Here is a 26,305-nt window from a genome sequence, read left to right as displayed (position 1 = left end):
TTTATTTATGGAAAATAAGACTAAGACTGGTTATTTGACTGGAAGTGTTGCATCAGCTATGTCACCAGGAAGTGATGATATAAATAATTATGGCAGACCAGGTCTAAGTATCCCGGTGCTGGACAAGCAGCAAATAAAATCCTTTAGTGACGGTTAGTTTGGTTACAAGTCGGCCTAGTGGTGGGTTCAGTTTTGGTTCTGAACCTTTTTGAATTCGATTTTTCCTTTATTCACTTTAGTTACTTTGTGATCTTCTGATTTTGTTCTTACATGTCCTTGACAACGATGTTGCCTTGAGTTTATTTTCCTGTCTTTTAGTTCTCTCACAATAATACATGGAGAATCTGTTTCATAACGTGTTTATGCTAGTCAAATTGAGCTCATTCACGCTAGCTTGTGTGTTAATGTATATAGATGATGTGTGGTTTAATTAATTCTCAGTATTCTTAAGCTGGAAGAGCACTATGCAAAAATAAATTGAACTGAATATAATTAAATTCGATTGCTATACATCCATTATTGAACCATAGATGGTCATGGTCATAAGGGCCTTTCTCAGCTGCATAGAACATTCCTAGAACAAAACAGTCCTAGACACTGTGGCAACTGTCATTGCAATATTTTTTTTTTATGTGATTATATGTTGCGATATTAAAAAAAAAAAAAATCCAGGAATTTTCACCAGATGACCTGAATAACCCCATTTTCAAAGAATAAATCATTCTAGAATATTTGGAGTGCGCTTGGAAGGTGAGTGCAACCATTGTATTGAAAATAAAAATAATTTAAAAGAAGAAATGACTATCAAATTCTTTTCAGTTTGTGACCTTCCTCTCTTTATTTCTAATACTATATAACCTGTATATTTAGTGGAATCAGAAAATACACAAAGTGCTTCATGAAGCTTTATTTGCCCAACACTACCCATCTGTCAATGAAGTAGGGTGTTGTCTAGAAGGGATACAGAAGATTACAGGAGGATATATACTTGTACCCCTTATTAAAACGGAGCATTAAACTAAGCAGTAAGGAAGCTTTATTTTCACATAGCGAATTAACGTGAGTAATAAAATAGGCCTTTTTATGTTTTATATGAAAGTTTAACCTCTTTTTTGGTAAACAGCAAAATAGTAAACATATTTTAAACAAAAGTTTACAAATACAGTAGCAGCTATATACCAAATAATTTTTAAAAGGCTAAACTGAACTAATTAATGACAATATTAATTTGAAATAAATGACAACACAGAACCAGCTTACTAAATGCTAACTGTTTTTAAATTTCTATTAGCAACATCTCCAAAATAAAACAAAGTGTTGGCCATCATGGGCTCAACTTTAGTGCTACAGCTTGAGGTCTCTTGGCATTCAGTTATTTCTGATGTTAGTCTGGCTTTGACTTTGATCTTGCTGTCTGTACTGATGAAGTCCATTTTGAATGGGGGGTCCAACGAAAATGCCATATCTAGCAGCTCCTGAGTAGCTTCATCTTTATATTTCTCATTGAGGTTAGTCCAACATCTCACTCTTCAACTTCTTGGTCAGGTCTGTGTCTTCCTCTAGCATTAGTAACACTGAAGTGTTAAAGAGGTGAAGAACTGCATTTACATAGGTGACACTAGCATAGTCTTCTCCTGAAAGTGCATCTGTGAATTCCAGCAGTGGACCTAGTGACTTGTTGATAGCCTCCAAGACATCTCTATCTTGCCTAGTTGGAATTAGGTGTCGCATCTTCTTGTCTGCAAACAGGACCGGAGTTAAAGCTTTCTGATGTTCTAGCATCCTACTGATCATTTTTTGTCTGGAACTCCATCTTGTTTGGCATTCTGATATGAGAGAATGTTTTTATAGATTTAATTCCTTTTGGGCTTTTTCCAAAGAACTTCTGGTCTCCCAACCATGAGAGAAGTGACCCACCAGTCACCACACCCCACTTACACAGTTGGTGCACAGTTGATTTTTCAATGCATTTTCTAAGGGGAAAAAAGCAAAATAGTATAAACATTTGTATTTAAGTTTAAACAATAAAGAACATATACATACAAATAACTATGTTTCTGCAACTGAATAAACTACAGGTTATTTAAAGATGAAATACTCGTATATAGTTTCTGACTGCTTTCTTTATAATCTATGAAAACCCAATCACTCTCTAAGAATATTACTGTCTTATGAGTTTTACATTAGCAATGTGGCCACCAGTTTCAGATTACAGTAATGCATCTTTAAAAACTGTTTATGAAACTAACATTTTAAAATTAAATTCAATTCAAGATTCAAAAATTTTCACGTACAGATGTACAAGAAGAACATGCAATGAAATGCAAGCCTGTCTAACTCCAGATTAAAAGAGAGGTGTAAAAAAAAGCAAGTTATATTAAAATAATATAACTATTAAACAATAAGCTAAAAGACAGTGTCATTGTGAAAAATATTTTTTTTTACATAATGGCTAAGACAATATATGCTATTATCAGTTTATATAATACTATTTATATTATTAAAAAATTGTATATAATAACGTGGAGACCAGCCCAGACACAGACAGGCAGACACCGATGGTTCAAATCCACACACACATTTATTGTACATATTATGACTATTTACAACACCGCACACAACCCGGTGCCCCTGCACCACACACCCTCAAGTCCGGGCCTCTTTCAATGCCTCTCTCTTTACCGCCTCCGCTCCTCTCCTCCGAGCTCTGTCCTCTTCCACCCAACTCCAGCTGACAAATGGAGGGAGACGTCCCCTTTTAAATCCACCCAGACGTGCTCCAGGTGCCTCCTGACGAGCTTCCGGCGGCACTTCCTGGTGTGGCAAAGTGCCTCACGTGCACCCGGAAGCACTCTGGGTGTCCCTGGTATTACTTCCACCAGCACCTCCGGGTGTAGCGGAAGTGCAGACGACCAGGGCTTCTCTGGTGTCTGGGCGCCCCCGGCGATGACCACGATCCCCTATAGGGTTGAGCTTCTATGCTCTATTCCCGTGGCCCCCATACCAACCAGGGCGGCTGCCCTCTCATGGTCCGGAGGATGCATAGTCCCTCTCCCGGTCCTTCCAGGTGTCCCGGCAGGGTACTGCCCCCAGCTGCTCGTCACATACTGCAAAAGCACTGCAGCCTGCTCCACTTGTTAAGGGATGCAACTTTCAACATGTTTGCCGCATTGTCTGTTATACAGATTAGACATCTTTATTCTAGGCCCCAAGCAGCTATTGCTTCTCTCAGACCTATTGTGATGTTCTTGCTTGTAGGATCCTGCAGGAAAAATACTGTTTACAAACAGCAACATTTTAATTGCCAGTCCTTGTTAATATAGTGGACAGTCAGACTTATGTAGGGCTCCATTGTCCATCTGGACCACAGATATGTTGTTGCTGCAAAATATTCCACTTTTGATAGCTCTGATTGAACATGTGACTTGCATTTCCTCATACAGCTCTGGGATGGTGACATAAGTTAGTTATGTGATGGTATTACATACAGCTTGTTAAGCAACTGCATCAATTTTTTGAAACCCTCTTTGTTAACTGTGCTAATGGGCACCATGTCTTTCGTGAGGTGAAATGTTATTGCATCAGTGATTTCTGTCTGCCGTTTGGAAACACCTCTTGTTTACCAATGGTACACCATACGTGTCCGAAATAATATTTTTTTTCCTTTGGACGGCATTCAAATTAGGCTTTGCACATATACAGTTTTGTGGTGACGATTTAATTTATTAAACAAAGTAGTCGTGTTGCCTCATGTTGTGGTAACAATTGCAAGGCACTGTCAACAAAGTACTGTTGCCAGAATAATTCCATATGTCCAACATAGCACTTCTTTTTTTCCAAATCATTCTTTCCGGTGTTTTTCTCCTGTTTATCGCTCATTTACAGGTGTATTGCTTGGTTAATTTGCACAGCATGCATGACACACCTTACCTAGCTCCAAGTATGCAAAAACCAATATTTGCAGTAAATTAGGGTATATCACACAAGCTTATCTTGAAAACAGGTTATAACATAACTTTTTTTTTTAACAAAAAAGTGTTTTGTGTTTATGTAAAAGTTGTGATCTGAGTCTGGGAGAGCCATAGAGAACATTCTGCAAACTGTTAATCGAGATGCCATCATCATGTGCAGTGATGAGGCACGTTTCCATTTGAATGGTTGCGTAAATAACCAAAACATTCGCTATTGGGCTGAAACCAACCCTCGTGAACTTCATCAGAGACCCCTGCACAATGAGTGTGTTACAATTTCATGTGCTGTTGCAAAATTTGGCATTGTAGGCCCTTATTTTTTTTGAGGAGGGGGGAGCAATGGTCACCATTACTTCAGAACGTTATGTTGTAATACTAGAGAACTTGTTGTGGCCCCAACTGGAAGAATTGGATGTGGTGGATGCCTGGTTTCAATGGGATGGAGCAACAGCTCATACAGTGCAGAGATCCATGCAAGTTTTACAGGAGATGTTTCCGAGGAAACTGATCTCCCTGCGTGGTGATGTCATATGGCCTTCACATTTGCCTGATCTTGCTCCATGCGTTTTCTTTTTGTGGAATTATTTCAAGTCGAAGGTATACACACACCGACCTTAAAACCTTGAAGCCCTCAAGGACGCTATTCACCATGAAATTGGCGCTATTCCCCATGAAATGGCCTAACGACTCATGCAAGGATTCAGAAATCGTCTCAAAGAGTACAGTCATATGAAAAAGTTTGGGAACCCCTCTCAGCCTGCATAATAATTTACTCTACATGCAACAAAAAAAGATAACAGTGGTATGTCTTTCATTTTCTAGGAACATCTGAGTACTGGGGTGTTTTCCGAACAAAGATTTTTAGTGAAGCAGTATATAGTTGTATGAAATTAAATCAAATGTGAAAAACTGGCTGTGCAAAAATGTGGGTCCCCCTGTAATTTTGTTGATTTGAATGCATGTAACCGCTCGATGCTGATTACTTGCAAATCCAAATTGGTTGGATTAGCTCATTAAGCATTGAACTTCATAGACAGGTATGTCCAATCATGAGAAAAGGTATTTAAGGTGCTCAATTGCAGATTGTGCTTCCCTTTGACTCTCCTCTGAAGAGTAACAGCATGGGATCCTCAAAGCAACTCTCAAAACATCTGAAAGCAAAGATTGTTCAGTATCATGGTTTAGAGGAAGGCTACAAAAAGCTATATCAGAGGTTTCAACTGTAAGGAATGTAATCAGGAGATGGAAGGCCACAGGCACAGTTGCTGTTAAACCCAGGTCTGGCAGGCTAAGAAAAATACAGAAGCGGCATATGCGCAGGATTGTGAGAATGGTTACAGACAACCCACAGATCACCTCCAAAGACCTGCAAGAACATCTTGCAGCAGATGGTGTATCTGTACACTGTTCTACAATTCAGTGCAATTTGCACAAAGAAAATCTGTATGGCAGGGTGATGAGAAAGAAGCTCTTTCTGCACTCACGCCACAAACAGAGTTGCTTGTTGTATGCAAATGCTCATTTAGACAAGCCAGATTCATTTTGGAACAAAGTGCTTTGGACTGATGAGACAAAAATTGAGCAATTTGGTCATAACAAAAAGCGCTTTGCATGGCGGAAGAACAACACCGCATTCCAAGAAAAACACCTGCTACCTACTGTCAAATTTGGTGGAGGTTCCATCATGCTGTGGGGTTGTGTGTCTATTTCAGGGACTGAAGCCCTTGTTAAAGTCGAGGGTCAAATGAATTCAACCCCATATCAACAAATTCTTCAGGATAATGTTGTTCGGCAGCCATAAAGTTTAACTGAACTGGAGAGATTTTGTATGGAAGAATGGTCAAAAATATCTCCATCCAGAATCCAGACACTCATCAAAGGCTATATGAGGCGTCTAGAGGCTGTTATATTTGCAAAAGGAGGCTCAACTAAGTATTGATGTAATATCTCTGTTGGGGTGCCCAAATGTATGCACCTGTCTAATTTTGTTATGATGTATATTGCATATTTTCTGTTAATCCAATAAACTCAATGTCACTGCTGAAATGCTACTGCTTCCATAAGGTATGTCATATATTAAAAGGAAGTTGCTACTTTGAAAGCTTAGCCAATGATAAACAAAAATCCAAAGAATTAAGAGGGGTTCCCAGACTTTTTTATATGACTGTATATCGCTAATGATGACCAACACCTTGAAGACATCATTGTTAAAACACAGTGAAAAAAAATCTATTATGTATATACCCATTCTTGTGTCGTAATGAAATGTATTTTATCTTGTAGCGTTTTTGTAGAATAAATGTTTGATATGTGGTACTACTTTTTGCTCATCCTCTATATGAGGAGCAGCAATAGGAACCATTTCAGAACACAGATAATCGTTCTGGCAATCCATGTGTAATTGACACAAAAGAAAACAAAAGTGTGCATAGTGGCGAAACAAAAAAGACACTGACCAAATTCACTCAATGCAGAGTTTTCTGCATTGTTGGAATTTTTGGGGTTCTTGCTGTAGCAAGTACTGAATATCATATTGACTTTATCTGTTTCTGCCACCCTGTTCCCCTTGAAAGTATATGTCCTGGGAATTAAGTAATTTTAGGATGTCAGTTTAAGTGGAATAGGGGGTCAAGCTGTGCCTGTGCATCCTTTTACAAATGTTGTGTTTTGTGACATAAAGGGGATAGACTTTCTTCAAAAAGAGGCATACTTTTTTGTGAAGGAGGAGAGGACAAAGCCAGAGAGGAAGTTCAAGGGGTGCTCCAAAAAAGCATGAGAGGCTGACAGGATGGATTGGTTTATGCACACGAACCTTTGGAGGACGCCTGGGTGTGTGGCAATGCCTTTCTTATTATTGAAGCTTGCGTTTTCCACTTCATAGCAAGGGACATTTTAATGCCTTACAGCAGGGTGAGGCAGACAATGGCTTCTAGGACAGAATTTGGCTCCGAACTGGTGAGAACACTCCATTATAATAAGGGAAAGCGCACCAATTGTTTAATTTTATCTGTAATCTGGATTTAGCTGTGGAATACCCACGTGTCATGTAGTGAATCTAAACGGACGGGCAGTTTTTAAATAAATAATTGCCACACTTGCAGCTTCAAGGGGGGGTGTGGAAGTGTGGTGGGAGTGATTCCCAGGCACGATGTGGGTGTTTCCGAACTGAAATGCACAAGTGTTGGATTGTCTATGTCTGTAATTGATGCCGTGCGCTGCTAATCTCCGCACCTGTGCCACATTCCCATTTAAAAAGGAAGCTTGAGTGCGAGGGGGGGAGAGAGAGTGGAGGTTAGAGGAAGAAGAAGGCAGGAGGCACAGAGAGCTGGTGCAGGAGTGAGTGAGAGAACAAGCTCGCTGCAGATAAGCAGGCAGTTGAGAGTAGAGCCCTGGAAGGAGGGTGTGTCTGACACTCGAGGAGGCAGTTTGAAGTGGTCACTCCAGCTGAGCGATTTCATTGAGGTGGAGTGGCTAGGAAGGTTGATGGCTCGCCATGCAGGGCTGCGAGAGTTAGGAAGGCTAAGCCCCAGTGTGAGCAGCCTGGCCATTGGGGCAACCTGAGACTTGGTCCGGAGAGACAGCTGTACGTAGCCAGGGAATGGAAGGCAACCGGACCAGGAGAAAGGTCACCTGCAGATGGAGGCAGGGCATCTCCCCTGTTGCAAAGCCCATTGGGATAAGCAGCCAGTTTGAAGGACGAAGGCACCAGTTGTTTAAAAAGGAACCGCTTCCAGCCTGTTAATTTTAACCTCATTTTGAAAGGATCTGTTTATTATGGATTTTTAACCTCCACTTACTGCCCCTGTTTTTATGGATTGTTTATTTATTAACTTTGAGCACTGCTCTATGGACACTGTTTTTGTTTTTTTTTGGGAGTATTTTTAATAAAAGCATTTAACTCCTTTTTTTCCACCATTCCCTTACTCAGTGTTTTGTCCTCATTGCAGAGCTCATCCGGTTACATTACCGACTGTGTTGGGTTCAAGATGCTCCCAAAATTGGAAGAGGGAGCATGGAGCAGGACCCTCACCGTCACACCATGTGGGTTGTATAGTTGATGCAAACATGGGAATAAGGATACTTGTTAAAAATAGGACTGGGTGATGTTTATGGTAGAGTGAAAAGGAGGTGTGTTTGTTGAACATATATATGTATGTGTATATCATTAAAGAAACCGTTATTTAGTTGTATTCCCATTTAGGTTATTATTTGTTTATTTGTTCATGTATGATTTTCTTATTGAAATATTTATATAAATATGTTTAGATTATTCTAATATATGGATTGCTTGTTTCATTGGGTTAATTTGGTCTGAGTGTTGTTTTTTTTTCTTGACTTCTAAAAGTCACCATCAGAAAAAGGGAGCAAATTAAGATTTAAGGTTCTGTCCATTTCCAGACATCACCCTCCGGGCCATCCCTCTTTATTTTATCCCAACTGGAAAAGGTAGAGCTTGCTCAGAGCATCACTGTTGGGGCTGTGAGCCCTCATTGGACATCTTCTCGGGGCTGTTGGGGAAAGAGAACATACTGTTAGCGACACCCTAACTTCTTACCCCAGAGTGGTATTTCTTAATTGCTTACCTTAGTTGAGTCTGGAGCACCTCAAAATCCTGTCTTGGTGAATTACCTTAATCTCACACTGAAAAAAGTGGGAGAAGTCCAACCTTTAACTGAAGTAAATTATTCAGAGGAAAAAAAAAAACAATACCTCAACAAGAATTTTTTTTTAAACAAAACCACATATATGACTGAAGCAGTTTTTTTCCATCGGAATAAATTTGAGGGGGCGGCACGGTGGCGCAGTGGTAGCGCTGCTGCCTCGCAGTTAGGAGACCCGGGTTCGCTTCCCGGGTCCTCCCTGCGTGGAGTTTGCATATTCTCCCCGTGTCTGTGTGGGTTTCCTCCCACAGTCCAAAGACATGCAGGTTAGGTGGATTGGCGATTCTAAATTGGCGCTAGTGTGTGCTTGGTGTGTGGGTGTGTTTGTGTGTGTCCTGCGGTGGGTTGGCACCCTGCCCGGGATTGGTTCCTGCCTTGTGCCCTGTGTTTGCTGGGATTGGCTGCAGCAGACCCCGTGACCCTGTGTTCGGATTCAGCGGGTTGGAAAATGGATGGATGGATAAATTTGAGGTGGCACAAGGCCAGAGTCCCATATTCATTCATCATCATGGGAAAGATTAGATCAAGCACAATTCAAATGAGAGAAAAGTGTGCTGACCTTCATAAGTCATGAAATGGCCATAAAAAAAGTTACTTGCCTGAAAATGCACAGATAGGACAATAATTAAAAAGTTCAGATTAACTGGAACTGTTAACAACTTACCTGAATGAGGACCCAAGTTTATTTTGCCCCCATGAACAGTGAGTTGTATGGTAAGAGAGGAAAATAAATCCCCACATGTTGCGTAAATAGGGCTTAACTACTTTAATACAATTCTACTTGATAACCATCCAAATTCCTTTTTACTTAATTTCCTTTTATACAGGTTGAAATGAGACCACCAGGTAAAAAACAAATGAAAACAGACAGAAGAACCTTTTTGCCTCTGTTGTACTGTTGCTTCTGTCACAGAGAGAGAAAAAGAGTCTGTTTGCGCAGTGAGAGATTTTACATGGAAAAAGAGAAAGGCATTCTATTAGCAAGCATTTAAGGATCATCCAGCTACAAAGTATAAAGCTTAGAATAACTACTGGAGCCTTCCTATGTGGTGCTATATGACAACTCCATGTGACCTTCCAGTGCTCATCAAATATGCAAAAATGTGTTTATGTAAACGTCTACATGTTTCTATACAAAATGTTTGCCAAATTTCTTGACTTTTAACATGCCTAGTGTTAACTACAGGTAAGGGCTTCAGAAGTCAAAATATTAATGGTATTAAACTACATTATTAAATGGTACTGTACATTAAAACAGTAGTGCTCTTACTAGGGCAAAAATGAAACCCAAATGTAACAAACTATACTGTAACTATTTTGTTCTTTATCAGACCATTCTCAGAAGCCCTGAAGTACTTTAAAAAGTACATCATTATTAGAATTGGATTGTCTTCATTAACAATATACATTTTGAACTGTTAAATTATAAATTGTCTCTTATTAGCATTGTTTTGACTTTCTTTGGGATTTATCATAGCCATGAAAATTATATTTAATTTTTTTCTGATTTAATCAATCAAAAATCATAAATTGATGCTAATTAGTATGTAGAAAAAATTCCTGAAATTGTAAAAATAAATAAATAAAAACCTTATCTATAGCAATTCCCTTTTACTCACTTTAGCTGGCAAACGTAAGCTTTACAAGTTACAAAACATTGAAGCAACTTGTGTTTTTTCATAACCAGGTATTTGTAAGTTAAACTTGGTTAAATGTTTTGTTGTAGTGTGACGGTTTCAGTTGACTTCAGCTGCAGCATTACATCCTGTAACTGTAACTGTCAATATCATAACCAAAATTAGCCAAGCAATGAGGACACAAAACAGATGAAAGGAAGGTGCAAATGTGGTTTATGTGGTTTTTTTTTTTGTTTGTTTCTTTTTCTTATTTTAAAAAAAACAAGTTAAATGAGTACAAATAATGCAGTGTGGCATCTGGAGCTAATCCAGATAATTACATTTGGTGACAGAGGTGGGATGAACCAGTGGCAGTAAGGAGTGAAGATAAAGAAGAAAGCAGCAAGAGGATTTGGTGGCCAATTAATAGACAGAACCCACATAACCATGTCTGGGAGGACTTTATTGAATGATTGAACTTTTAATGGACTATTTTTTACTACTTTTATTGTGTTTTAAAAGTTTTTTGTTCTTTTTACTGTCCTGGTGTAAAGGGGGAGAGTTGAGATTATTTTATTGTGGGGGTATTTTTAATACTTCTATTGTTTCAGATTTAGTGTAGGTGTTGAGAGACCACACCACAGACCTGTGCCGCCAGTTGCACTGGGTTATTCTGGCAGTGCATCCCATCCATGGAACTGGCTGCTTGTGTGTGGAGGTATGATGAAACAGGCCTATGGTTAAAAAAAAAAAAAAAATTACATGGATTCCATGGTGGTGCACGTAGTTGTAGATTTCAGCAGTCATGGGGTGTGCTTTGGCATTCCGTGTGTCACACGTGATTACAATGCTGTGCCCCTGAGAGTATAAATTGGGTCAGATCATAATAAGGTAGATTGAAAAACAGAAAACTGAAGTAAGGAAGAGCAGAATCTGGAGTGAAAGCCAGTACAGAGGAGAGGGGGCAGAGCGAACAGTTAGCCCTGCTTGGGAGCGAAGGAAATGGCACTCCAAGGGGTAGATCATTCCCCACTGAACAGCCTAGAGGAGGGAAGGAGATAAAGAAGCCTCAAGGGATCCAGTACACACCAAAGGTGCATATTGGAAGACAGAGGTTTGGCTCAGAGCATCCCGGCTGGAGGATGTTGGGTCAAGGGCCAGATAAACGGACTGCAGCTGCTGGTACCTATGCAGGCTGCAAGACCCAGTGGAGTGAGCTGGGGCGAAAGGGGAGTAAGATGTCCTGGAGTGACAGAAAGGAAAATAAAAGGAAAATAATCCAATGGTTGCATTATTATATGGTTGATTTTAATGAATTAGTTATTGCCCACAGTGAGCCCTGATTTTTATGGATTATGTATTTATTTGACTGCACTGTACCTTTGGACTTTGGGATTTTGATCCCCTGCATTGTTAAATAAAATCACTAACAATTTTTGTACCTCACTCTTGATTGGTTGTGTCTTCATTTGCTCTCGCTCATCTCGGTTATGTTGTTGATGGTTCCAAGTTCCGGAATGTTACGCATGCTGGGGCCAACCTGGACCATCACATGTAGATGTTAAAAAAAATTATTTATAGCTTTTTTGTCCCATGTTTTATCTTCTCTTATTATTTAAAGTTTTTGAGTTAAACTGTATCTCTCCATTTTTTAACATCGTTTGTACAGTTAGCAGTGTGCATGTTATAAATGAATTGAAGCTTAGTTTGACATTAGAGTTGTTTGTTTTGTCCTATCCACAAAGGCTTAAACAAACTATAATGTTTCAATGGGGGGGTAATTATGTTAATAATTATAATAATTCTTTGCATTTATATAGCGTTTTTCTCACTACTCAAAGCACTCAGCAATTGCAGGTTAAGAGCTTTGCTCAAGGGCCCAACAGAGCGGAGTCCCTTTTGGCATTTATGGGATTTGAGCCTCAGAGCCTCCACTCCACCGAGTGCTCTATCCACTTACACACAATCTGGCCTACAACTGTCCATTTACATCTCAAATTAATTCCATTCTCATTTTAACCAATAATTTATTATAATCCTTTAACCTGCTGATTAATCACTAGTCAGTGTTTGTTGTAAAATTGCGTGCTGTTTAAAGATACCAAGTATTTTCTATTGGGATTATCTAAATAATAAATGTAATACATTTTAAGTAGCTACTGCTTTTTTGTTTGTAGTCATGTTGTTATTGTACTAATGAAGGATGATGGAAGGATGGTGTTAAAAAAAACTTTAATAGAATTAAGTAAGAGCTGAAATCACTTCGAAAGACCTGTGTCTAGTTTCAAAACGGTCCACTTTTGTCAATGCTAGTTATCAAATTCTGCTCTCTTTTTTTTTTTTTTTTTTTTTTCATTCAGCCATCTGCTCCAAGACAAAAAGACACAGGTCCCAACTGTGTAGCAATGTCCTTTCCTGCAGAACCACCACCAAACTATGATGAAGCAACAGCTGGAGATAAGCAGCAAGAATACAGAACTCCACCTTACACAACTCAGCCTCCCTCATCAGTACCAGTTCATCCCAGTTGGGCTTATGTGCATCCAAGCCCTAGTAAGTATATAAACATAGCTTAATTGGGTAAAAGTGCAATAAACCTACTTAATCAAGCTTACAACAGCAGTTAAAATGTAATGAGCTTTTATGGGCTTTTAGATGATTCAGGAAATCTTTTGAACAAACATTGGAGCTCAGTAATGGATTACATTACGATCAGTACGATTTATCTGTTTGCCTGATTTTCAGATACTGGGTATAGTTTATTAAAGAAGTAATTTGTGTGATTTAGCTATTGAACGAATATGCAAATATCTGGTTATATTAAAAAATAATTTAACCATTGTGTCTTTAGAAATCTATAACATTATATGTATCTATAATGTAGCAGAAACACACAAGTAATGCTCATCTGTAAGGAAACTATTTTATGCGGTGAAGAAACAAAGATAAGGTAGAATGATTTATTTTTGGTGTGCCTGTCTTGACTCCGAATTTGAAGCATCACATGCAGCATAAACTGTAGTGTTCCAGTGTCTTGGTGTGCCTGTCTTGACTGGAGGATCACATGCACCATAAATGGTACTGTTCCAGTGTCTTGATGGTCTTTCTGTTGGTTTTCCATGTTTTGAGCTCTCTAGAAAAGGGTGTGAATTACTACAGCTTGATAAGGCCTGAGCTTGGTTTAATTTTTAATGTTCAAACACTGGATTCCATACACAACTAAAGGCAGTGATTGCACTTCATATATTTTAATCTATGATAGGTGCGGTATGTAAAATGGTCAACATTTTTTAAGGTTTACCCCCTAGTACTGAAATATTTGATCCAGTGAGTGCTCATTTAAAGATTGTAGATGGAAGCTTGTTGTCTTCTGAGTGGTGAGTGTAACTTCCATTTTCTTGTATGCTTCAGTAAAGTCATCAATGATTGACTGAAGGTTTGTTGTTGAGTGAGCACATACAGCAGCATTTTCAGCATGCTGGAGTTCAATGACTGATGTCAGATAGGTGTTAGCCTTGGATCATATTCAGCTAAAGCTGAAACGCTTCATCATTTTTTTCACTAAGTTAGCTCCACTCGGATCATAACTTTGTTTTTTGTCAGATTGAGCATTATGATTTAAAAACTCAAGAAGGGCTTTATTATGATGATGTAATCCTTTTTGAATCCAGTGTTAACTTCATAATGAGCTGTGGTAGATCCATTAATAAGAATCATTTATTGCATGTTGTCATGGAGTAAACCAGCAATGATGACAAATTTTGGTGGGCATCAATACTTCAGTACAGTTGTGCTTAAAAGTTTGTGAACCGTTTAGAATTTTCTATATTTCTGCATAAATATGACCTAAAACATCATCAGATTTTCACTCAAGTCCTAAAAGTAGATAAAGAGAAACCAGTTAAACAAATGGGACAAAAATATTATACTTAGTCATTTATTTATTTAGGAAAATGATCGAATATTAAATATTTGTGAGTGGCAAAAGTATGTGAACCTCTAGGATTAGCAGTTAGTTTGAAGGTGAAATTAGAGTCAGGTGTTTTCAATCAATGGGATGACAATCAGGCGTGAGTGGGCACCCTGTGTTATTTAAAGAACAGGGATCTATCAAAGTCTGCTCTTCACAACACATGTTTGTGGAAGTGCATCATGGCACGAACAAAGGAGATTTCTGAGGACCTCAGAAAAAGAGTTTTTTTTATGCTCATTGGGCTGGAAAAGGTTACAAAACCATCTCTAAAGAGTTTGGACTCCACCAATCCACAATCAGACAATTTGTGTACAAATGGAAGAAATTCAAGACCATTGTTACCCTCCCCAGGAGTGGTTGACCAACAAAGATCACTCCAAGAGCAAGGCGTGTAATAGTCGGCAAGGTCACAAAGGACCCCAGGGTAACTTCTAAGCAACTGAAGGCCTCTCTCGCATTGGCTAATGTTCATGTTCATGAGTCCACCCTCAGGAGAACACTGAACAACAATAGTGTGCATAGCATGGTTGCAAGGAGAAAGCCACTGCTCTCCAAATAAAACACTGCTGCTCATTTGCAGTTTGCTAAAGATCACATGGACAAACCAGAAGGCTATTGGAAGAATGTTTTGTGGATGGATGAGACCAAAATAGTGTTATGTTTGGAGAAAGGAACACGCTGCATTCCAGCATCAGAACCTTATCCCATCTGTGAAACGTGGTGGTGGTAGTATCATGGTTTGGGCCTGTTTTGCTGCATCTAGGCCAGGACGGCTTGCCTTCATTGATAGAACAATGAATTCTGAATAATATCAGAGAATTCTAAAGGAAAATGTCAGGACATCTGTCCATGAACTGGATCTCAAGAGAGGGTGGGTCATGCAGCAAGACAACGACCCTAAGCTCACAAGGCGTTCTACCAAAGAATGGTTAAAGAAGAATAAAGTTAATGTTTTGGAATGGCCAAGTCAAAGTCCTGACCTTAATCCAATCGAAATGTTGTGGAAGGACCTGAAGCGAGCAGTTAATGTGAGGAAACCCACCAACATCCCAGAGTTGAAGCTGTTCTGTACGGAGGAATGGGCTAAAATTCCTCCAAGCGTGCAGGAATGATCAAAAGTTACCGGAAATGTTTAGTTGCAGTTATTGCTGCAAAGGGGGGGTCACAGCAGATACTGAAAGCAAAGGTTCACATACTTTTGCCACTCACAAATATGTAATATTTGAACATTTTCCTAATAAATAAATGACCAAGTATAATATTTTTGTCTCATTTGTTTAACTGGTTTCTCTTTATCTACTTTTAGGACTTGAGTGAAAATCAGATGATGTTTTAGGTCATACAGTGGGATGCAAAAGTTTGGGCAACCTTGGTAATAGTCATTATTTTCCTGTATAAATCGTTGGTTGTTAAAAAATGTCAGTTAAATATATCATATAGGAGACACACACAGTGATATTTGAGAAGTGAAATGAAGTTTATTGGATTTACAGAAAGTGTGCAATAAATGTTCAAACAAAATTGTGTATATTGCTTGTAATGTTGTGGCTCATTGTATCTCATTATTGTTTGACTGCTAATTAAGGAAGAAGAAACAATTGATGAGTCTGAGTCTTTAAGAGCAAGTCAATTAAAATGAATTCAAAAGAAGTTAAATAGTAGCAAAAACAGGTCACTAATTAAGAAAATGATTAGAATGAAAACCTGCAGTCACTGTGGCCCTCTAGGACCAGAGTTTGAAACCAGTTGTTTAATTGATACAAGTTTCCCTAACATAATGAGCTAGTTTCTTTAGATTGGAGCTGATATAATTTTCCCAGGCATTGAAAATTTTGTACTTTTCACTGACAATTTTACGGGTCATGTTAGAAAGGATCCAAGAGTCCCATTACATTGATCTTCTGTTTACTTTGCTACTTCAGTAGTTGTCTATCAAATGGTTCCCAAAGTACATTGTTACATACAGTGTTCATTAGAAATACTGTAAGTGCTTTCCTAGATTCCTTTGTTAAAGAAATGTTTTATCTATATCTATATATATATATATATATATATATATATATATATATATATATATATATATATATAATCTCTATCTATATATCATAAATATCAAGATTAATCAATATAGAAAAAAATATCATGATTGTATTTTTGGACAAAAAAAAGCACAGCTCCCCAGTTAGTAGAATACATTAGTTAGTTATAGTTGAAATGTGGATTGTGATGTCTAGAAGGTACCGGTTCCAAACACACATGGAAGCAGTACTTTGAAAAAGGTCTACTACTTGGGTGCAGCATACAAAATACTTTTTTAGTGTAAGGAGAAATATTTACCCAAATGGACATAAATATGAAAACTATTACGGGGCATTTTGCAAAATGTACAAAATATCAATCAGGAAAGTCAGCATGACTATCTGTGTCATTTATAGTAGAAATAAGAAAAAAATAATTGTATATGTTCAGTTTCTTTAATTAAAAAAAAAAATGATAAAACATGTTGGGCCAGTAAAAACAAAACAAACTTTAAATAAGTCAGTGCTACTTGAAATGTTTCACACTGAGGAAGAATTTGCTAAAGTGAAAAACCTAGTGACTCACAGTCACAGTTGTTAGAGATTAATGTGGAATTAGGCTTTGTTGCATGACAGGAGATTGGAACAAGCTTCTATGTATTACAGCAACCACTCCGTTTTGATTTATTTGTGAAAGAATTCTGGAAAATATTTAACATAGCAGTCCAACTGTGAAATACCACTTAACCAATTATTAGAATTCAAGCAAGGTAAAAAAAAAACAAACTTAGAAGTAAATACATTATAATCTTACCTATGTTGGCTGCAGAAGTTGGTTGGAAAGGCCATTTTTGGACCATATTTTGTGCTGGAAATGATACCCTTATAATAAAGAGTAAAACACCGGGTGTCAGCAAAAATGATCAGAAGGGCTTGAAATTGTTAGTGTCACATCAAGCAACCGCAGGGGTTCACCTTCTAAAAAGATACTAGGGGTCATAGTTACTGCTTTTCAAAAAACTTTGAAAAATGGGTATTGGAAATAGAGGCATGTGGAGGGTTATTTTGTGCTACAGTAGGTTGCTGATTGTAAATATGATAATATTTGTGATAATTGATTCTTTAGTCCCGGTTCAAGTTTCAAACATAAACATGTAGGGTATTGTTTTAGACTATTTCAAGGTCAGTATTTACGAATATGTTATTTTTGGTTTTTGATCCTTTACTAGGGATGTCACCCTAAGAAATTGGGTAAAATATGACAAATTTCTATTACAATCAGGAATATTTAGACTTAAACATTTTAACTGAAGCACACATTTTAATATTTCAAGTATCTGACACACTTATTTTTTCTTTATTACTGTATGTACTTCTACCTCATGTAGTAAATCAATACATTTCTGGTGAACATTGCAAATTAGGGCAGCTTATGCTAATTCAGACTTTCTATACTTATGAGAATTTACCTGACACTCTTCTCCCTAAGGAAAACCTCTATACGTTAATTTGGCCTGGAAGTGAGGGAATGGAAAAATACCTTCAAGAAAATTTACAAACTGGATTTCTTAAAACATTAAGTAGTCTACTACATTTACCAAACAGGATCTCCAAAATGCATACATCTTAATTAGAATTGGGGCGGTAGACAAATGGGAGGACAGCCTTCAACACAGTTACAGGGCATATTGAATACAGTGTCACAAATTATGGATTGTTAAACACACTTGAAAGCCCTATTGCACCTATTCTGAATTGTTATTCACCCAAGGCTTTACAACAAATTCTAAGATTTGTTGCGTTTGTGTGTTAATACCACAAATTCATTAGAAACATTAGTACTTTGATTTAATTTCATTTCATTTTCCTCATTAATAAAAAGGAGTCACAAGAACTTTTGTTGGACACATGAGGCGGCAGAGGCTTTGAACAATTAAAGATTATTTATTTTAGATTAAAGATTTTATTTACTGCTGCGCCAGTTCTGAGACATTCGGACATCTCTAAACATTTTTTTTTGTCAATGCTTCTATCATGGAGGGTTGGTATTTAATCTGGAAAAGATTACTTGGGGAAATTTTATGTTCCTCCTAAGCTTAGAAATACAGTTTTCGAATGGGTTAATGCATCAGCTATGTTTGGACGTCCAAGAATTTCATAGATATTATTGTTGAAGAGATTCTTTAAGTGAGAACATATAAAAAAGGAAATGAAAGATTGTGTTTTAACATGGGACTTGCTGCCAAGCTTAACCATCTATAGGTGTTGGATATATACAACCTATAGGTTTACTCTAACCTATACCATGTCCGTGTCATTCATGGGAATCCATTTCAATAGACTTTTTATCAATTCAAGACTATTTTAGTTTTGGTGGATTGTTTCTTTATGAACGCTAACTTTATTCCATTGACAAAATTACCTGTTGATTATCATTGAATTGTTTCTACCCCTTGCTTGGAGTCTACTTGTGGTAAATTCAATTGGATGAAAGGAATTACCTGTAGAGCTTAGAGACAGGATGATTGAGTTGAGGCACAGATCTGGGGAAGGCTACAAAATATTTTATGCCACATTATTGGTTCCCAATAGCATAGTGACCTCTAATTCTAAAGTAGAATAAGTTTGGAACAACTACAACTCTTCTTAGAGCAGTCTGCCTAGCCAAACTGAGCAATCAAAGAAAAAAGGCAACAGAGATGGCAGAAGAACCCAATGGGCACTCTGGCTGAGCTCCAGAAAAAACTGTATGGAGATGGGAGAAACGTCCAGTAACCACCACTGCAAAACTCCACTTCTCTAGTCTTTATGGGAAACACATAAAACGTAAAAGCCCAGTTTGGAAAAAGGCATCTAAAGGACTCTCTAGACCAGGGGTGTTCAAACTCCAGTCCTGGAGGGCCGCAGTGGCTGCAGGTTTTCATTCTAACCATCTTCTCGATTAGTAACCAGTTTTTGATGCTAATTAACTTCTTTAGCCTTAGCTTTAATTCGCTTGACTCGGGCCCCTTAGTTGTTTTTTTCCTTAATTAGCAGCCGGACAGTAATGAGACATAAAACAAGCAGGACATGAACAGCTCAACTGTAATCATTGAACAAAATCTGAAAATAAAGATGAAGGTCTCAGTAAGGTTGATCGCTCAGGTTACCAAAACATTTAAGGAGTTCTTAGGAAAAAAAACAGAATATCAACAGTTCTGGAAATGTCTGCTGTGGCAGAAAGAGAGCAGCAACAAGCCATGGAATTGAATAACGGGTTTAATTAATAGCAAGAATCAGCTTCTCATTAAGGAACTGGTTAGAGTTTGAAGCCCCAATTTAGCTGGTCATCTGTTGGTTCGTTTCTTGTCTCATTTCTGTTTGGCTGTCATTTAATGAAGAAAAGAATCATTTCAGAAGACTTAATCCTTAAAAACAGGGCTATTAAAATAGAGGGGAAAGAAGTTAATTAGCAGTGAAAACTGGACACTGATTAGGAAAAGGGTAAGAAAGAAAACCTGCACCCACTGAGGCCCTCCAGGCCTGTAGTTTGACACCTGTGCTCTAGACTATGAGGAACAATATTCTCTTTTCTAATTAAACCAAGATTAAACTGTTTGGCCTCAGTTCTGATTGTCATATCTGGAGGACACCAAGCTTAGCTGATCACCACTGCAATACTGTTCCAATGGTAAACTGTGGTGGTGGCAACATCACGTTGTTGTTGTTTTTTAGCACAGAGACTGGGAGACTTGTTAGGGTTGAGAGAAAGCTGAATGGGCCAAAGTACAGAGTTATCCTTAATGAAAACCCATTCCAGAGTACTCTGGACCTCAGGCATGACCGAAGGTTCACCTTGTAAAAGTATAATGAGGATAACACATGAGTGGCACAGCCAGAATCCAGACTTTAACCTAACTGAACATATTCGGAAAGATCTGAAAATAGCTGTCCACTGACGGTTTCCATGCAATCTGATAGAGCTTGAGAGGGTCTTAAGAGAAGAATCACAGAAAATCCTCAAATCCAGCTGTTTGAAACTTGAAGTATCATATCAACAAAGTCTTCAGGTCATAATTGCAGCCATAGGTGCTTCAACTAAGTACTGAGCAAAGGGTCTGAGTACTTCAGCTTATTCTGTTAGCGCTGGGCACAAACTGAGAGTGGATATATTTCATATTTTGAATGTACATTTGCTTTGAAATGATCACTAACAGATTAGCAGACACCTTTGAAATAAAATGAATGAAAAATGTGAGTGATTAGCTGCAAAGTACAAAGTTAATAAATGATGGATAGCATCATTTTAAAATGAAAAACAAGCATAATACTGTGGTTACTCCCAAGACAAGAAGAAAGCTAGCAGTTTAACAAAATTGCAGCTTATTAATGGTTAATAGAGTCAGTAGATCTATACATTTGATAACTCATTTGTAATAAGGCGTCATATCCCTGATCTGTGACATTCATTTACATCTTCTAAGCAAGGGCATGTGAATTATTACCACTTAACACTGTTTGGCCCCATAACTAGTGTAAGTCCAGCCTGTTTAGCAATGAAGCTATTTATGTAAATAGGGAGAAAATGTACAAATTAGATTTCTTAAACCATTAAGTATACTGCATTAACCAAACTTGGTAAAGAGGTACGCATTAAGGGGATCCAGCTTGATAAATGTATGTAAAATGTAACATTCAGGTGTTTTTGGAGATTTAGTTCACTTCTGAAATGTGAAGCATTTTTTATATTTTTTTATTTACCTCTTCAGTGGGTAAAATATCACTTTTTGTTTATTGAATATTGCTACAATGAATCATATATAAAATAAAAATGGAAATGGAATGTAATTATACATGAATTTGTGTATAAAGTTTAAAGAATTGTTTTGAAAGCATACTGTTGTCATTGATGTGTTACTTTCATTTGTTTGACTTGTGTTCTATTATATTTTATCTCCAAATAAAAACGTTTAAAAACTAGAGTACAAAAAATGCAAGGTTTTTAAAAGCATTTTGCAATATCACATAGTTAAAAACCAAGGCCAAATAGGCTTACGATAATTTACAGGATGCTTGCCCCTAATGAATCACAACTAAATTTATTTAATCTGTGTACTATTTGCAAGACTTTGGACTATTGGAGGTACAATTCTTTAGAAATATTTTGTAAACCCTTTCATGGTCTCGGTAACTCTTTTACAGAAGTCCTTTGAAATATCTTTTGATCAGACAGTGTTTCACTTCAACAGATCTCTGTTGTGAAGAGTAAGAAACCAGAAATGTGGGAAATTTAATTTTAAAAGGACAGGACATGACACTTAAGTCACACATATGAATCGCATTGTTCAGAGCTACTGGCTCCATTTATATATGTATTATCTGCCCTAGATCTTGATTATTCAAACAATAAACTTAAAAGACATGATAATGTAAAATTTTGTGTGCTTTATTGGTTTGACTGTCTACGTTCAGAAAATTAAGGTGTACTTTTTTTAAATATTTGTATATTGCAAGTTTTGAACGTAAGTAGGTTCAGTGTTTACTGTTCAGTTCCATATTATATAAATTGAGTGAAATAGTTGAGAGGACAGTGTTTAGAGAACCTCCTATTATGGCTGCTCACTGTCAGAGTCATCAGAATGCCTTTTTTTCAAATTATATTTAAAATACATCTAATTCCAGAGATTTTCTGGTATTTTATAATGTCGGTCGTATAAGTCGAATGCGGAAAACTCATGCTATGGGTCCAAGAGATTATAATACGCTAACACCAACCTGAAAGAGTAAGCACGGAGCATACTGCCATTTTTTCTATGTATTGTGCCACGTGACCACACGGTAATACCCAAACTATTCCGAAGCAACGTTTGCACTGATTTGTGTTTTTTGTATCTCACAACCTCATACACCTTTATTGTAAGATCATCCCTTATCTACAATGGAGTGTTCGATCAAAAGAAAATATGAAGTTGGTTTTAAATTAAATGAAGTAGCAAAAGAAATTGGTAACTGCGCTGCTGCAACAAAATTCGATGCATCTGAGAAACTGATGCAAGATCGGAGGAGGACAGAAGATATTAAAAAAACTAGAATTTTTGAACGGCGTAAGGAGTCTGATTTTATGATCTATTTTTTGGGTTTGGAGATCTGACTTAAACGTAAGTATATATAGCAAGCAGTTTAGAAATGATCACAAAAGTTAAGTGTAATTATTTATTTTTTCCTAGGCAATATGACATATGCAGTACTGATGTTTTTTTTTTTTGGCAAAGGAGTTTATATATTACAATCCAAGCTTTAAAATCATACCTTCCCAGTGCATCATTAAAATCCAGAGTCCATGATATTTTTTTAATTCATATAAAAAACAGTATTAATATCATTTATTGTATTAAAATTTACTTTTAAATAGGTTTTGAGTGGGCATGAAGACTTCAATAATTATTTTTAGAATAAATTACATTATAAATTAATTGCTATAATGTATTGAGAATTTGATTAACTCTCCCCAGAAAACTTTTTATGAAATGTCATCTTAAAAATCCCTTTCATTTTAATTCTGAGCTTTTTACATTACATTGTCTTTTAATTTCAGGTCCTGGTTATACAAATCAGTATGCTTCAGAAATGTTATCACCATTCTCTGATCCAAGTACAAATGGAAGTTGTGATGGTTTAAGCGGAGACTCCTGGGAAGATAAAAATATCCGGCGCATGTTTATCAGAAAGGTAAAAGACCGTTATGTTTGAAAAATTTTGCAACATATTAATATCTTTTAAATTCTAAACCTTTGCCATATCAGTATAATCACATAAACGTACAACAGAAAAGCAACAATGTTGTAATTCTGAAAGGAAAAACACAATAAAGCCTAAAGAATCCTGCTTAAAGGTGTCAAAACACAAACCATAAGACAGTGATAGAAAATGGAATGCCAAACTGAACTCCTATACATTCTTAAAAAAAAAAAGATTAATTATTGATCAAAAGTTTTGATCCCAACCTATTTAGTAAAACTTAGAAGTTTATATTTTTCAACATAATCCTTGTGATACACTTGTAACAATTACCAAACTTTTCTTTTCCACTCTGTCATACCCCGTGGTTCTCAGCCTAAGGTATTTCAGGACCTAAGAGGATATGTTAGGGATGAAGAACCACCAGGGCAATAAAACAGGTAGTCAAATATATGTCTTTTTATTGGCTATCATACATGGCAATAAAATCATCGTAATATTGACTGGTTGTGTGAGCTTTTCAGACATGTTGGCAGTGTAGACAATGCCCTCAACATCTTAAAAGAATGTGAGTATGTAATATATGTATGTTATCTTTGATATTCTTAATTCAGAATTTAGAAAACAGTTTAAGGAAAAGGGCTATGAAGAGAATAAGGTCAAAGGAATCTCTAAGTGAATGGTGGAGAGAGAACAACAGGGTTTTTTGGGAGAAGTTGTGTTGGGGAAAGTCAACAGAGAGAAAATCCTCAAAAGATAAGGAAACATGGTGGTAGAATGGAGAGGTAGAAGCAGTACTTCAGGGCAAAAAGTTTCCAAAGAGGAGGACGAAAAGAACTGTAACAGAAAATGACAGTGAGGAAGATAAGAGAATAAATAAGAATGCAAAGAGAGCAGTGGCGGAAATAAGTATTTGATCCCCTACTGAATTTGTAAATTTGCTTACTTACAAAGAAATGAACAGTCTCTAATTTTTATGGTAGTTTCATTTTAATGGAGAAAAACAGAATATCAACAAAATATCCAGAAAACACACATTACATAAAAGTTATAAATTTATTTGTATATCATTGAGAGAAGTAAGTTTTTGATCACCTACAACCCAGCCAGAATTCTGGCTCCCACAGATTGGCTGTGTGCCACATAAAATCAATCAGTCAATCAATTACAGATACTTCTGATCTCAACTTATGTTTATAAAGCACACTTGTCCACAGAATCAATTTCTTCTATTCCAACCTCTTCACCACCATGGACAAGATCAGAGAGCTGTCAAAGGATGTCAGGGACAAGATTGTAGACCTGCACAAGGCTGAAATGGGCTACAAGACCACCAGCAAGAAGCTTGGTGAGAAGGTGACAACTGTTGATGCAATTATTTATAAATGGAAGAAATATAAAATGACCATCAATTGCCCTCCGTTTGGAGCTCCATGCAAGATCTTGCCTCATGGGGTGAGGAAGATCATCAGAAAGATGAGGGAACAGCCCCAAACTACATGGGAAGAGATTGTTATTGATCTAAAGGCAGTTGGGACCACAGTCACTAAGAACACCATTGGTAACAAACTACGCCGTAATGGAATAAAATCTTGCAGCGCCTGCAAGGCCCCCCTGCTCAAGAAGGCACATGTACAGGCCCGACTTAAGTTTGACAGTGAACATTCGGGCCTGTACATGTGCCTTCTTGAAAACTGAAAATTATCAGTTTTAAGCTTCAAATTATTTGGATGATTTCCTTGGAAAGGAAAAAATATATGATAGGTTCTTCTAACATTGCCATAAAATTAAATAAGGTCTGAGACTGGGTTGGAATGAAAACCTGCAGCCATTATGGCCTTCCAGGACTGACATTGCCCCCAGAGTAAAAGATATTCTACAGTAGCAAAGGCTCAAAACAAAGCAATAAAATATCTTGGATTCCAAGTTAAACAGCTAAATATCAAATAAGCAATTGTGGTAAGTAGTATGGATATAATTAAGGAAAGGTGGAAGGTATACTTTGAGAAACTGTTAAATGAGGAAATTCTAAGGATAATATTTGAAGATGGAGTACCATATTAGGGTATAAAACCAGGGATAGGTAGGGAAGAAGTCAAAAGGGCATGGGAAAGAATGAAGAATGGGAAGGCACCTAGTTTAGACGGGACACCAGCTATGGTAAGGAAGAGTCTGGGGGAGGAAGGGAATAGATTTGTTGTTAGAGCAGATGTCAAAGGTCTATTGTGGAGAGAAAATGTCAGATCAGGATAGAAATAGTCTGATTGTGCGTTTTTATAAGGAGATGGTAAATGTCCAGGATTGTATGGGTATAAAGCTGATGGCACATACAATTAAAATATGGGAAATGATAATAGGTAAGAGTCTGAGAAGAGAGAAATGTTGATAGAGGAAGAGTAGTTTGGATATATGCCAGGACAAAGTACAACAGATGTGATTTTCACTTTAAGACAGATTATGGAAAAATATAGAAAGAAACACAGGGGACTTCACATGGTATTTATAGATTTGATTAAGCCATATTATAGCGTTTCCCAGCAAGAAATGTGGATATGTATGAGAGAGAGGGGAGTACCAAAAAAGTACATAACAATAATTAAGGATATGTATGAGGGTGCCTACACAAAAATGAGAAGTAGTGTAGAAATAACACTTGAATTTGCAATTAAGGTTGGGTTTCATCAAGGATTATCATTAAGCCCATATGTTTTTACTCTAGTTATGGTTGTTATTGCTAGGGGAATAGTAGATCAGGCCCCTGGTACATGTCATTTGCTAAAGATATTGTTGAATGTAGCATCACTAATAATATTTTGGAAAGGAAACTAAAGCAGTGGAGAAGAGCCATATAGTCCAAACACCCTAAGATTAGTAGGAAAAAGAAAAAATATCTAATATTTAAGGAACAAAAGCAAACTGGAGAAGTTAACCTCCAGGGACGAATCCTTAAAAAGATGTGCTGTTAGATGGACAGCTTCTAACAGCAGCTGAGCTTTTTATCTTTTTTGTAGTCAAGTAGACTGCAAGACCAGCAATGAAAATGTATTAAAACCACTACATAAAACAAACAGAAGAGCATTCTTGTCATTTTCATCCACATCTCCAATACCAGCACCAACCCTGTATAAAATCCTGTTTTATAGTATCTTAGAACCACCTTGAATATTTCAGATTTATTAAGGATCATAACCTGTCAGTCAGGTAGAGGGGATCATTCCTACTCACAAGTTCATTACCTCTATATTGTTAAAAACATACTGTCTTGTTTTACATTTTCTAACTACAATGCCATTGTTATCTATGATTGTTATTTTGGAGCTTAAATTATCAAGCTCCACTAATTCAAGCC

The 26,305-nt window shown here is 37.2% G+C and overlaps 1 protein-coding gene across 2 annotated transcripts in view; it reads left to right on the top strand.

Moving 5' to 3' along the window:
* Window positions 1–26,305, top strand: part of faim2a (Fas apoptotic inhibitory molecule 2a) — a 113,567-nt gene that overhangs the window by 37,340 nt on the left and 49,922 nt on the right. For both annotated transcript variants that reach the window (XM_039753224.1, XM_039753225.1), the window contains exons 2-3: window positions 12,609–12,801; window positions 22,814–22,947. In XM_039753224.1, coding sequence (XP_039609158.1) covers window positions 12,609–12,801; window positions 22,814–22,947 — 327 coding nt within the window. The remainder of the gene's footprint in view (window positions 1–12,608; window positions 12,802–22,813; window positions 22,948–26,305) is intronic.

Source organism: Polypterus senegalus, chromosome 5 (genome assembly GCF_016835505.1).
Source record: "Polypterus senegalus isolate Bchr_013 chromosome 5, ASM1683550v1, whole genome shotgun sequence".
NCBI classification, from domain to species: Eukaryota; Metazoa; Chordata; class Cladistia; order Polypteriformes; family Polypteridae; genus Polypterus; species Polypterus senegalus.
The sequence above is the reverse complement of the archived record's forward strand: the minus strand, read 5'-3'. Positions and strand labels throughout refer to the sequence as shown.